At 43.7% G+C, this 13,865-nt stretch overlaps 1 protein-coding gene across 12 annotated transcripts in view; it reads left to right on the forward strand.

The window, feature by feature from the left end:
* Positions 1-13,865, forward strand: part of LOC124001543 (arf-GAP with SH3 domain, ANK repeat and PH domain-containing protein 2-like) — a 111,092-nt gene that overhangs the window by 80,864 nt on the left and 16,363 nt on the right. For 8 of the 12 annotated variants that reach the window (XM_046308405.1, XM_046308410.1, XM_046308411.1 and 5 more), the window contains exons 5-13: positions 1,957-2,006; positions 7,474-7,603; positions 7,731-7,816; positions 7,906-7,981; positions 8,131-8,217; positions 9,298-9,306; positions 9,948-10,051; positions 10,734-10,803; positions 13,489-13,576. In XM_046308405.1, coding sequence (XP_046164361.1) covers positions 1,957-2,006; positions 7,474-7,603; positions 7,731-7,816; positions 7,906-7,981; positions 8,131-8,217; positions 9,298-9,306; positions 9,948-10,051; positions 10,734-10,803; positions 13,489-13,576 — 700 coding nt within the window. The remainder of the gene's footprint in view (positions 1-1,956; positions 2,007-7,473; positions 7,604-7,730; positions 7,817-7,905; positions 7,982-8,130; positions 8,218-9,297; positions 9,307-9,947; positions 10,052-10,733; positions 10,804-13,488; positions 13,577-13,865) is intronic. The other 4 variants (XM_046308406.1, XM_046308412.1, XM_046308407.1 and 1 more) reach the window with 1 other exon arrangement.

Raw genomic sequence — 13,865 nt, forward strand, 5'->3', positions numbered from 1 at the left:
TGCCTTGTGTCTGTGCTCTTGTAGAATATTGGTTGAGGGGTGGAACTTATGTAGTACATTTTTCCTTGCCCACAAACATTCGACCACCCATCAGAGATGATTGCAATACAGTCTGTTTTCTCTATGATTTGCTTGACCTTCACTTGAACTCTGTTGAACTCTGCTTCCAGCAAATTAGTAGATAAAGCATGTCTGATTGGAGGGGTGTATGCTGGGCGAAGAACATTCATAAATCTCTTCCAATACACATTGCCTGTGAGCATCAGAGGTATACCAGTTGCATACACAGCTCGAGCAAGACATTCATCAGCATTTCACTGACTACATACCTCCATTGAGTCAAAAAAACTTCTGATTCTAGGAGGACCATGAGCTGTTGCTATCGATAAGGTATCTGATTCATCACTTTTACCTCAAATAGAAATAAAGGGACTTTTGTCAGAGGTTTCTTGTTGTGAACGCTGAGGGAACTTTACACTTGACCAGATGATTCTGCGTCTTTGTTGCATTCTTCACATATGATTTGGCACAGCATTTGCAATTGTACACAGCTTTTCCTTCTAGCTGCAGTGAAATGTCTCCACGCATCAGATAGTGCCCGTGGCATTTTCCTGTAAGTATTAGAAGAAAAAAAGTTAAAAAAAACAAATACAATTCCTCCTTTTGCAAGATAAATGTTTTAAAATGAAACATGTATAGAAATGTATGCATTAACATTCCTCATGAAAGCAGGCTCCAGCAAGCTAAAACACACAGCAAAAACTAACTAGCAGAAATTGTTAACAAGTTAGAAATGATTTAAACACACTTTGCTGTAGGCTATTATTTACCAGTTAACCAAAAATCATGTATGTCATATAAAATATATTCACCCCACCCAGTATTGTAATCAAAATTTACCAGAAAGCATGTAGTCCTTGGCTCAGACAGTGTAGCAGTGTGGGCTCAATAGCATCTCATTAGTGTGCAAGATATTGAGAATCAGCTGCACATGCGATGGAAGAATGCACTGTGCATGCAGAGGGTTGCAATTCCATTGAATTGTGGATAGTTTAACCAAAATATGCCACAAGACCTAGACCTTGCCTTGTGTGTCCCACAAAAAAAGGTTCACTGTGTCACACCCTGACCTTAGAGAGCCTGTTTATTTCTCTATTTGGTTGGGTCAGGGTGTGATTTGGGTGGGCATTCTAGTTTTCTATTTCTTTGTTGGCCAGGTATGGTTCCCAATCAGAGGCAGCTGTCTATCGTTGTCTCTGATTGGGAAGCATACTTAGGCAGCCTGTTTTCCACCTGAGTTTGTGGTATCCTGTTTGTTTTTGTTTTTTTGCACAGTTGCTGTATAGACCTGTAGAACTGTATGTTCGGTGATCTTTTATTGGTTTTGGGTGTTCATCTAAAATAAAGTAAGATGTACACTTTCCACACTGCGCTATGTTCTCCTTCCGAAGACAGACGTAACACACTGTTTATAAGCTAACTTTATTGATGAATTTAAGCAAAACTTCCCAGGGAAAGTTTCCGGAAATTTACTGGAAAGTGTCAGACTCTTTGCAACCCTATTTCTGTATTGACACTTTGCCTGTTTGATGGTTCGTCGGAGGGCATAGCCGGATTTCTTATAATCTTCCGGGTTAGAGTCCAGCTCCTTGAAAGCGGCAGCTCTACCCTTTAGCTCAGTGCGGATGTTGCCTGTAATCCATGGCTTCTGGTTGGGGTATGTACGTACAGTCACTGGGGACGACGTCATCGATGCACTTATTGATGCAGCCAGTGACTGATGTGGTGTACTCCTCACGGACATTGGAAGAATCCCGGAACATATTCTAGTCTGTGCTAGCAAAACAGTCCTGTAGTTTAGCATCTGCTTCATCTGATCATCATTAGACTACATTCTGTTTCTGAATTTAAGTTCAGATGTTGACACCTGTTTTTTTTCTGCTTTTGTCTTTACAGGACCTGAAAAAGCCCTTTGATAAGGCCTGGAAAGACTACGAAACGAAAGTGTAAGGATTTTAATATTTTACTAGCAGCAATATGAAATTAGGTTCTGGCCCATTCACATTATTAGCGTAGAGTAGAAAGACAATCAGATGGTCATTCCATAGTCTTTTGGTCCATTAGTTTGTACTATGGTCATACTGTAGCAATCTGTTCAAGCATTTTGATAACATTTTAGATATTGGAGCTATCATAATAGTTTGCATTTGACCGTATACAGTAATTGTCATCGGTGTAGTCCAATTTGATCATCAAATGCATAGGCAATATGTTGAATGAGAGGCAATGTGATATTTGTGTTGTTCCTTGTCTGTGCTTGTAATAATCACCATTTCCCAACCAACCTCACCTTGTGGTCGTCAATTAATGAATACACCCTCAATAACAAATCATCCCTTCTGTACACCCTCTATCCACACTGACGTCATTGTGATTTTGCATGCCAGCGGTATATGACATTTTATAGCACTCTGATATATTTTCCAAGCTGCAAAGGACATTCTGTACTGAAAGGGTAATACATGTTCTGCTCCAACACCAGTCTGATGACGAGACAGTACTGACTTTGTACCAAGTTCAAAGTTCAACCAGATGCCATGTCTTTGACCCCGTTTTATATTCCTCCATTGATGCCCCCTCCCCTCTCTGCTAGTCTGCTGTCAATGGAGGGCAGTACTATGTTTGATCGAGAACATCATTGACCCATCTGCTCTGATGTTCTTTGAGGTTTGCCGATCACAATCCGATCGGTTCTCACATCTCCATAATCTCTCTAATCTCTTCGTCGGCGATTTATAACGCCTTTCATATTTCACAGACACAAGCGATGAGACTCTTTGCCTCGAACTCTGCTCTGGCCCCAACTGCCTTAACCCTTTACCCCCATGGGAATTGTGCTATAAGGATGGGGTCAATTGAAATGTCTCTTACAGAAGGCAAATCAAAAACATATGCATAACCATGGTAGCAATTGAAAGGGAACAGTTTCAAGATTATGGGAAAATTATTAGACCAAAGATGAGGACACAACCGCTAATTACATTGTTGATAACAAAATCAGAAAATACTCTGGATACGTTCAGTAACATGATAAGACTCCTGGAAAATGTGGGGTAGGTGCAACATAAGACAAACAATTACAAGGGTTTGAGTGCGAGGGACTACCTGATGTCTCCAAGTTGCCACACAACTCTCCAAAGTGTGCAAAGTTCCTAAGTAATTTCAATGTACTTTTATGATTCAAAGAAGAGTCAACTATAAGGTGTTTTTTTTAGCTCTCCTAGCTGTGCCTTTTGTGAATTAGAGAAAGCATCATTTGAAAGCCTGTTCTATTTCCAACATGTCTAGCTAAATTATAAAATACGATATTAATGTTAGGCTGTCACAATGCAATTCAGGGAAACGGATAATAATTTTGGTGCGCATAGAAAGGAAGTCCTGCTGCTTGTCGCGCAGAATGTCTGTCAGTGAAAACCTATGCAGCGCTGGGACGCGCAGAGCCAGAGTTGTAACTTCATATAGAGCATGTTACTGTACAGCCACTGGTTTCCAATTTAGTCGTTTATCACTGCCCAAATCTGTCATTTTCAACCTGTATACGGGTACAAGTGTACATGGTTAAACTGGTTTGTGAGCACCCTGCTGTTGTCCCTACAGTTTGAGTTCCAGTTGATCTACTATCTCTGTGTCAACCGTCTTTCATGGCTCTTGTGACTGCGCTACACGTGGCTGTTTCTCTATTAATGTGTTAACTCTGTAGAGGTTTTATTAGTGAAAGAAGTCTCATCTTGAAGTGTTTCCGTATGACAGTTTTTGACCAAAAAAGGAAGCCACACAAAATGACTGAATTACAACCCAGATGACTTTGTCTGAGGCAGATACATGTTTGTGGAGCAGCATCAGGAACAGTGACTTCTTTAAGTGCCTTTATTAATCAAATTGGTGTGGCATCACGAGTCACAATGCTGAAGGAGTAACTGCGTGATTAAGGTATTTTGGAACAGCAGTAGATGTTAGATTAACACTCAAGGTCCTAAACGATATAACCGCCATCGATAAAAAGACAGTACTGTGCAGCCGTCTTCATCGACCTGGCCAAGGCTTTCAACTCTGTCAATCACCGTATTCTTATCGGCAGACTCAATAGCCTTGGTTTCTCAAATGACTGCCTCGCCTGGTTCACCAACTACTTTGCAGACAGAGTTCAGTGTGTCAAATCGGAGGGCCTGTTGTCCGGACCTCTGGCAGTCTCCATGGGGGTACCACAGGGTTCAATTCTCGGGCTGACTCTTTTCTCTGTATATATCAATGATATCGCTCTTGCCGCGGGTGATTCCCTGATCCACTTCTACACAGACGACACCATTCTGTATACATCTGGCCCTTCTTTGGGCACTCTGTTAACTAACCTCCAAAACGAGCTTCAATGCCATACAATACTCCTTCCGTGGTCTCCAACTGCTCTTAAATGCTAGTAAAACCAAATGCATGCTTTTCAACCGTTCACTGCCCGCACCCGTCCGCCCTACTAGCATCACTACCCTGGATGGTTCTAACCTAGAAAATGTGGACAACTACAAATACCTAGGTGTCTGGCTAGACTATAAACTCTCCTTCCAGACTCACATCTCCAATCCAAAATCAAATCTAGAATTGGCTTTCTATTTCGCAACAAAGCCTCCTTCACTCACGCCACCATACTTACCCTAGTAAAACTGACTAACCTACCGATCCTCGACTTCGGCGATGTCATCTACAAAATAGTTTCCAATACTCTACTCAGCAAACTGGATGCAGTCTATCACAGTGCCATCCGTTTTGTTACTAAAGCCCTTATACCACCCACCACTGCGGCCTGTATGCTCTAGTCGGCTGGCCCTCACTACATATTCGTCGCCAGACCCTCTGGCTCCAGGTCATCTATAAGTCTATGCTAGGTAAAGCTCTACCTTATCTCACCTCACTGGTCACGATAACAACACTCACCCGTAGCACCGATAGCTGCAGCTGTACATAGTCCATCTGTAAATAGCCCACCCAATCTACCTACCTCATCCCCATATTGATTTTATTTACTTTTCTGCTCTTTTGCACACCAGTATCTCTACTTGCACATCATCATCTGCTCATTTATCACTCCAGTGTTAATCTGCTATATTGTAATTACTTCGCTACTATGGCCTATTTATTGCCTTCCTCCTCAAGCCATTTGCACACACTGTATATGAGGCTTTCTTTTTTTCTACTGTGTTATTGACTGTACGCTTGTTTATTCCATGTGTAACTCTGTGTTGTTGTATGTGTCGCACTGCTTTGCTTTATCTTGGCCAAGTTGCAGTTGTAAATAAGAACTTGTTCTCAACTAGCTTACCTGATTAAATAAAGGTGAAATAACATTTTAAAAATAACATTTAGGGACTATACCAATATAGCAATATTTGTTAGTTTCGCGGCAATGTAACTTCTTTAGGAAAACAGCCGTAATGGTGGAAACAAACATAATTATGTTGTCATCCAGAGTCACATTTATTTATTTTTAAAGCTATAGCACACTATTTTACGTACAACGTTGAAATCCAGCGAGAACTAGGAATGTGAAAAAACATCTAGCTGGAGCTCGTCTGAGCGGTTGGATGGATATGCCCTCACCCGCTATATACCTAATGCTGATTGGTTTGGTTCTTGCCTCTATAGTGCGGTCTGGTTAGAATGTGATTTGAGACCCATTACTGCAACTTGTTCTCACACACACACACACACACACACACACACACACACACACACACACACACACACACACACACACACACACACACACACACACACACACACACACACACACACACACACACACACACACACACACACACACACACACACACACACACACACACACACACACACACACCAGACACAGCTGCATTCATTTGAAGATGTTTATATACTTCTGGTTTGTCAATGGACACAGCACTTCTTCTCCCAATGACATGTAAGGACACTCCACTCGATCTGTAGGAAGCCACCCTATACAGAACCAAGTTGTCGATTATATCGACTGATATCATCAGAAATCAAGCGACATGAATCAGAAAATGGGGCGCCACTAGTTGGTCAGAAGGTTCAAATCAACGTTTCATATCGGGGTGTAGATGTACTGTAGATCGAATTGCACTCAATACATTTTAGCAGACTATCCCAGGGGTAAAAACACTTTTAAAAATCCATTACGTACCTTTGACGAAGGGAAAGGACATCAGAAGATGTTCTAGTTTCAGTTACAGCACAATAAAAATGATCATTACCGCTTACTTGGACATTACAATATGAAACGTTAATTTTAACCTTCTAACCGACTAGTGGGCCAGGCGGCGCCCCACTGTCTGAATCATGTCGTTTGATTTCTGATGATTGTTGTCGATTATATCGACTGATTGGTTCTGTATAGGGTGAGGAAGCGGGGTCCTGGAGTGCATCCAAGCACCCTGATTGGTTAGCATCAGCGGGTGATTGACGGGCCTGAAGGCTAATCAGACTGAAATAGACAGACTTTTTTTACACAGCAGGTTTTTAAAGTACCAAAGAGTTTGATCTGCTTAATATTTGTTTTTTGCCATGGGAAAAATATTGTGATACCTGTATTATCACAGCCCTAATCAAATCAAATTGTATTTGTCACATGTGCCAAATAGAACAGGTGTAGACCTTAACGTGAAATACTTACTTACAAGCCCTTAACCAACAATGCAGTTTTAATAAAATAGTGTTACAATATTTACTAAATAAACTTAAGTAACACAATAAAATAGCAATTATGAAGCTATATACATGGGGTACCGGTATGAAATGTGTGGGTACAGGTTAGTCGAGGTAATTTGTACATTACGGCTGTATTAACATTGTGGTTACGCAGCCTTACAGGAGCAGACCACAGCGCTGGCTCATGCATTCACACACCACTTTGCCATCAGCTTGATGTCCCCCTCTCTGTCTGTCTGTTTTGATATGATCTGTTTTTCCTTTTGTTTCTTGGTTCTGATTCGTTTGGAATGGCCTTGTTGTGTCTGTATCTTGATGCTTCCAAATGATCCAACCTGTTGACTGACTGCAGGCAGAGGTGCCAAAAACTGATGAGTCATTAACGTTGGTTTAGTGATGGACCACGGTGATGAGGGCCTAACACCCATAACAAAATGCATGAGTGAGAGGCCGTCTGCTCTCAAACCTGAAGTTAAACCAGCGTCACTTGAGTCTCACTAAGCTTCTTTATGGGAGGAGCAACATGCTGCATCTTTTTATTGGGGAATAGGCTAAGCTAGTTAGTAAATGGAAAAGAATGCTCTGTTGCATGGAATGGTCCCCCGAGCTCCCCCTTCCCTCTGTATATTTCCTGTTTGGTGTACTGTCCGCTTGTGTTAGTTTCCGTGGTTGGGAATGCCACACTTTGACCCCGAATGATGTAACTTCCTGTCTTAGCACTAAGATCGAAAAGGAGAAGAAGGAACATGCGCGGCAGCACGGCATGATCCGCACTGAGATCAGCGGGGCAGAGATAGCAGAGGAGATGGAGAAGGAGAGGAGGTTCTTCCAGCTGCAGATGTGTGAGGTGGGTAAGGAAAGTGGTGGAGCTCAGGCCTGGGTTGTCAGATTGGTGGAGCTCAGGCCTGGGTTGCCAGATTGAGTCCAGAGATGTAGTGGAGGGTTTGCTGACATTGTGAAATTCTATCTCGCAGTATCTTCTTAAAGTGAATGAGATCAAGATCAAGAAAGGGGTGGACCTACTCCAGAATCTCATCAAATATTTCCATGCACAGTGCAAGTAAGTCCTGAAGTCATTGAAAGTTTGCATTTGACCAAATGCTCACCTCGTGGGGAAAACGGCTGATGTAGATTTGTCTCTCTCTTTAGTTTCTTTCAGGATGGGCTGAAAGCAGTAGACAACCTCAAACCCTCCATAGAGAAGCTAGCCACAGACTTACACACGGTGAGTTCCTCAAGACTACTGTTGACATCTTTATGGGTATGTAAGAACTTGCCTTTCCTGTTGAATTCCTCACAAGTATTCTGTGTGACTTTGTATGACACCTGTGACATTTGTATGAGCTGTCTATGACCTTGCTGTGACCTCTCCAGATAAAGCAGGCCCAGGACGAGGAGAGGAAGCAACTCACTCAGCTACGGGACGTCCTCAAGTCAGCGCTGCAGGTGGAGCAGAAGGAGGTAACACCCATAGACTTAGACAGCTCTAGGGCCTATAGCCTGGTTTAGCATGGGCAACGCCACTGAGGACTTTCACCATTTTGAAGTAGTCAACTGTGTGTGACTTCCATGGGTTAAGGAAGGATCACATAATTCCATCCAGGTCATCAAAAGAGATCAGCCAATCAATTATACTCCAATTATGTTCCCTCAGTAGCCCGAGGCTGCCGCGCAGAAATCAGCCCACAAAGAAATGCACGAGATTATACTCAACTTTCGAGAGCAGTGGTCACCAACCGGTTGATCGCGATCGACTGGTCAGTCTCCGAGGCATTCATAGCGATGATAAAGCATTGTGTTTCTATTGATTTTTTTATTCGCCCCGGGATGTTGGCGGTAGGTGCATCCGATTCAGCTGCCCTGCTCGCCGGGTAGGCAAACTGTGGCCATTTTGAGGGAACATTGCTCCTGAGAAAACCTTCCATAGCTACAGGTGGCTATAAATACAAACCTTGGCTTTATACCTGTTCAGACAACAGACTCCTGGTGGCAGTATGCACCATATCTGTTTGTTTACTGACTCATAGAAGTAGTAGAAGAAGAATTGGACTACTTCAAAATGGAGAAAGCCGCTGCCCATGCCGCTGTCACAGATACAAAGGAACACAATCCTCTATCAACCTTTAATGGTTACACCCACCAATGACACACATACAGTACACACACACGGCAACACTCTACTGGCCTAGTCTTTTCACTGTCAAAAGCCCAAGTTAGACATCCACTAATATAGCTGTCTGTATCTCATCTAGGGATGCATTTAGGTGTTCAAAACAATGATGTACATAACCAAAGCCCCCTTCACTCCCTGTCAACTTTAGCAAGCTCATTGAAAGGAACCCATTAATGGTATATGGTGCACTCTTACGATGTGCTTAATACTGTCTTTTACCGGATGCTTTTATCCAAAGTGACTTTTAGTTACCACATGTACTTGTGTACTTCCTGGCTCTAGCTATTATGTGGAGAATTAGGCTACTGTCTGTTTTATCAGTCTGTTCTGTTCTTTACTTCACTGCTTCCGCCTCTTTGTGAACCAAGTCTAGGAGAGTAAGTTTATCTTCTGTACCTCCTTTCTGTGCTTGTCTATCTGGTTGTGGTGTTTTGTCAAGCATTTTCAATAGAGGGAGTTGGTGGTGGTGGTGGTGGTGGGGGGGGGGGGGGGTGAAAAGCAATGTTTCTCTCTGTACTTATGAAATAGTTGTTTTCCTTTTAAATTGTTGACGACTGTAACACTACATTCAGAACCCTGAAGACGTTCTTTTAGAATATCTTCCAAAGGCCTTTGCCTTGGCCCCTCCCCCTCTCAGCTCTGTGACGAGGTGATGTAGTGCAAGACCCCAGGGCTCTGCTTTGTCTTATGTACATAGTGTAGCAGTATCTCAATAGTCTAAAGATGCTCCCCTTCCTTGTCTCCTCTCTTCACCTGCACTAAAAGCAGTGGATGGGTGAAAGCACATGCCGCAGCCAGCATCCTGAGCCGTCATATTCTCCTATCCTGTAATTTTCAGATTAGAGCTGACAAAGAAAAGGTACCAGGAGAGGAAGCCACTGTAGACAATTGAGATGCACCCCACCCAAACTCACTGGCTGAGGTGTCTTGTGCCCACTGTACATAGATCCTTATATATATGTATGTGTGTGTGTGTGTGTGTGTATGTGTGTGTGTGTGTGTGCCGGTATTGTTGAAGGAGTCCCAGGTGAGACAGAGCGCCACCTACAGTTTGCACCAGCCTCAGGGCAACAAGGAGCATGGTACCGAGCGCTGTGGGAACCTCTACAAGAAGAGTGACGGGTCAGTTTCTCGTTTTCTTCTGTTAAACGTGTAGCATCTTAAAACATTAAAAGAACCAAATGTAAGGTCATACCGAACAAACAAACACACACAAAGTTCTCTCCGGTAATTAGTGGAGAAGTTGTATAAAGATGGTAGAATTCAGATATGACATCATTGTTTTGATACTATCCAGGGAGTTTTTAAACTATGGCGTGCAATATGGTTCAGTGTGCCAATAAATCCGTTTTTCTAATTGCCCGGCGTCTTGAAGCACAAATGTTGATCATGTATACTCTGCTCATGTATACTCTGCTCATGACCATACACGAAAATAGTAACGGAGAGCAATGTACAATACGGCAAACTTAACAAAACAAGGAATTTGTGGTAAGTTTATGGGGGCCCGCCACCTTTATGGACCTGTCTTATTGCTGACACAGCATGTAAGGAAATCCATATTCCCTGTTATTTTTATGGTTGAGCTTCTCCCCGGAGACATGAATACACTGCCCAGACTGTACCCTATTACTTATGCATGTACATATTAATGAGCACTGGTGTGGTTGACGTTAATAATTCATTAGCCATGTCTGTTCAGTTACAGTGTGGATTCATGTCGAGTTTAGTGTGTCACACTGGCACTGGGGTGTTATGTCGGTGTGTCACAATATGTCGTGTGCCCCCCTCCCCACCTCCCTAGGTTAAGGAAAGTGTGGCAGAAGAGAAAGTGTTCAGTAAAGAACGGATACCTTACCATATCACATGGGACGGTGAGTAATGTGCCGACGAGCACGGACACGGACACGCACACTGACACATACGCACACACAGAGGGCAAGACTACCTAGTCCTAGCCAGTTAGATTTCATTTAAAGTAGGCTAACGGCACTAGCCGGTTCTCTTAATGGAGATGATGCACTCCATCTGACTCATTCTGTCGAACCAGACTGTTCACTGGTTGACAAACATCTCAGGCATCAGACATGCCCAAAATGGAGCACTTTGGGTTCATTTAGCTAAAATGGTGGTAGCTTTATAGTATAGTATATGAATCACTCGAACACCTCAAAGAATGTTATACACTACATGACCAAAAGTATGTGGACACCTGTCAAACATCTCATTCCAAAATCATGGGCATTAATATGGAGTTGGTCCCCCCTTTGCTGCTATAACTCCTCACTTTCCACTAGATGTTGGAACATTGCTGCAGGGACTTGCTTCCATTCAGCCACAAGTGCATTAGTCAGGTTAGGCCATAGGGCCTTGCTCACAGTCAGCGTTCCAATTCATCCCAAAGGTGTCCAATGGGGTTTAGGTCAGGGCTCTGTGCAGGCCAGTCAAGTTCTTCCATACTGATCTCAACAAACAATTTCTGTATGGACCTCGCTTTGTGCATGAGGCATTGTCAAGCTGAAACACGAAGGGGCTTGTAGAAGGTGATTGTATGCTATAGCGTTAAGATTTCCCTTCACTGGAACTAAGGGGCCTAGCCCGAACCATGAAAAACAGCCCCAGACCATTATTCCTCCTCCACCAAACTTTACCGTTGGCACTATGCATTGGGGCAGGTAGCATCCACAGGCTGCGAGCTTTACACCACTCCAGCCAACACATTGCGCATGGTGATCTTAGGCTTGTGTGTGGTTGCTCGGCCATGGAAACCCATTTCATGAAGCTCCCGACGAACAGTTTTTGTGCTGACATTGCTTCCAGAGGCAGTTTAGAACTCCGTAGTGACATCTGAGGACAGACAATTTTTACGCGCTTCAGCACTCGGCGGTCCCGTTCTGTGAGTTTGTGTGGCCTACCACTTCGCAGCCGAGCCGTTGTTGCTCCTAGATGTTTCCACTTCACAATAACAGCACTTACAGTTGACCGGGGCAGCTCTAGCAGGGCAGAAATTTGACACACTAACTTGTTGGAAAGGTGGCATCCTATGACAGTGCCACGTTGAAAGTCGCTGAGCTTTTCAGTAAGGCCATTCTACTGCCAATGTTTGTCTGTGGAGATTGCATGGCTGTGTGCTCGATTTTACATACCTGTCATCAACAGGTGTGGCAGAAATAGCCAAATCCACTAATTTAAAGAGGTGTCCACATACTTTTGTATATTTAGTGTATATATCCCGGATGCATCCCAAATCGCACCCTCTTCCCTAGATAGTGCCCTACTATTGACCAGGGCTCTGGTGCCGTTTGGGACACATGCCTTGTGTCAGGCTAGCCCACTGAGTGACTTTACAAGCACCAGGGACTCACCGGTCTATTGATTTCCTCTACTCTGCTTTCGCTAAAGCAGGCTCTACTTCACTCCATTACCCTAGATTTACTCTCACTCTCGCTGTCTCTCTCACTTCATCGCTGTCTTAAGTCATCTTCCTCTCTCCTCTCGCTCTCTGTCTCTCTCTCTCTCTCTCTCTCCCTCTTTCAAAAGGCACACATACACAAACACGCCAGGTTGAGGGAGGGGAAGGAATCAGGGTTGGTTTTGAAGCACCCTGAGCACAAACCGTGGCCTGGTTTCATCCACCACTGCAGAGCACCACAGTCAGCAGACAGGCCCATGCTAACAGACCTTAACACAGGGGGAAATATTCCTTATGAAAACATCATAATAGAGCCTCAATGTTGTGTTCTAATAACTAAGGGGGAGGTAGTGTTATGTTGTAATGACTGAGGGGGAGGTAGTGTTATGTTGTAATAACTAAGGGGAGGTAGTGTTATGTTGTAATAACTAAGGGGGAGGTAGTGTTATGTTGTAATAACTGAGGGGGAGGTAGTGTTATGTTGTAATAACTGAGGGGGAGGTAGTGTTATGTTGTAATGACTGAGGGGGAGGTAGTGTTATGTTGTAATGACTGAGGGGGAGGTAGTGTTATGTTGTAATGACTGAGGGGGAGGTAGTGTTATGTTGTAATAACTGAGGGGAGGTAGTGTTATGTTGTAATAACTGAGGGGGAGGTAGTGTTATGTTGTAATAACTGAGGGGAGGTAGTGTTATGTTGTAATAACTGAGGGGAGGTAGTGTTATGTTGTAATGACTGAGGGGGAGGTAGTGTTATGTTGTAATGACTGAGGGGGAGGTAGTGTTATGTTGTAATGACTGAGGGGGAGGTAGTGTTATGTTGTAATAACTAAGGGGGAATGTCGCAGTGCTGTGCTGATTCACAGGTAGACCTGTATGTGATTGCGATGCATTTATAGGGGTCATAATATGTTTACTTTCATAGTATATGATTTATAATGTGAGTCCATGTCGGCTAAATGAATTAATTGGGTAAATTGACACTGGGTGAAGCTTTGTAACATTGCTAGTCCTAACAGGTATTTTTGGTGTGGCAGGGTGTAGTTTCCTTCATGCTTTCTGTTTGCTGATTCTGATGTTCTTCTTTCCTGTCCTCCTCCTCCTCCTCCTCTCGCTCTCTCTCTCTCCCCCCCCTCCTTCCCCTTCAGACAAACCGACCGCCGGCAAAACTCAACCTCCTCACCTGCCAGGTGAAACACAACCCAGAGGAGAAGAAGAGCTTTGACCTCATCTCACGTAGGTTTACTCTGCCTTTTACCCCCTCTATTCCCTCTGTGTGTTATAGGAATACCACTACAAATGGACCCTGCTGGGTTCTCACAGGGCCTACCCTGCACACTGCGGTAGAACACCTTGTGTTCTCACAAGGCCTACCCTGCACACTGCGGTACCACAGCTTGTGTTCTCACAGGGCCTACCCTGCACACTGCGGTACCGCACCTTGTGTTCTCACAGGGCCTGCTCTGCACACTGTGGTACCAAACCTTGTATTCTCATAGGGCCTACCCTGCACACTGCGGTACCC

This window comes from Oncorhynchus gorbuscha, linkage group LG17 (assembly GCF_021184085.1).
Source record: "Oncorhynchus gorbuscha isolate QuinsamMale2020 ecotype Even-year linkage group LG17, OgorEven_v1.0, whole genome shotgun sequence".
In the NCBI taxonomy this organism is placed as follows: domain Eukaryota; kingdom Metazoa; phylum Chordata; class Actinopteri; order Salmoniformes; family Salmonidae; genus Oncorhynchus; species Oncorhynchus gorbuscha.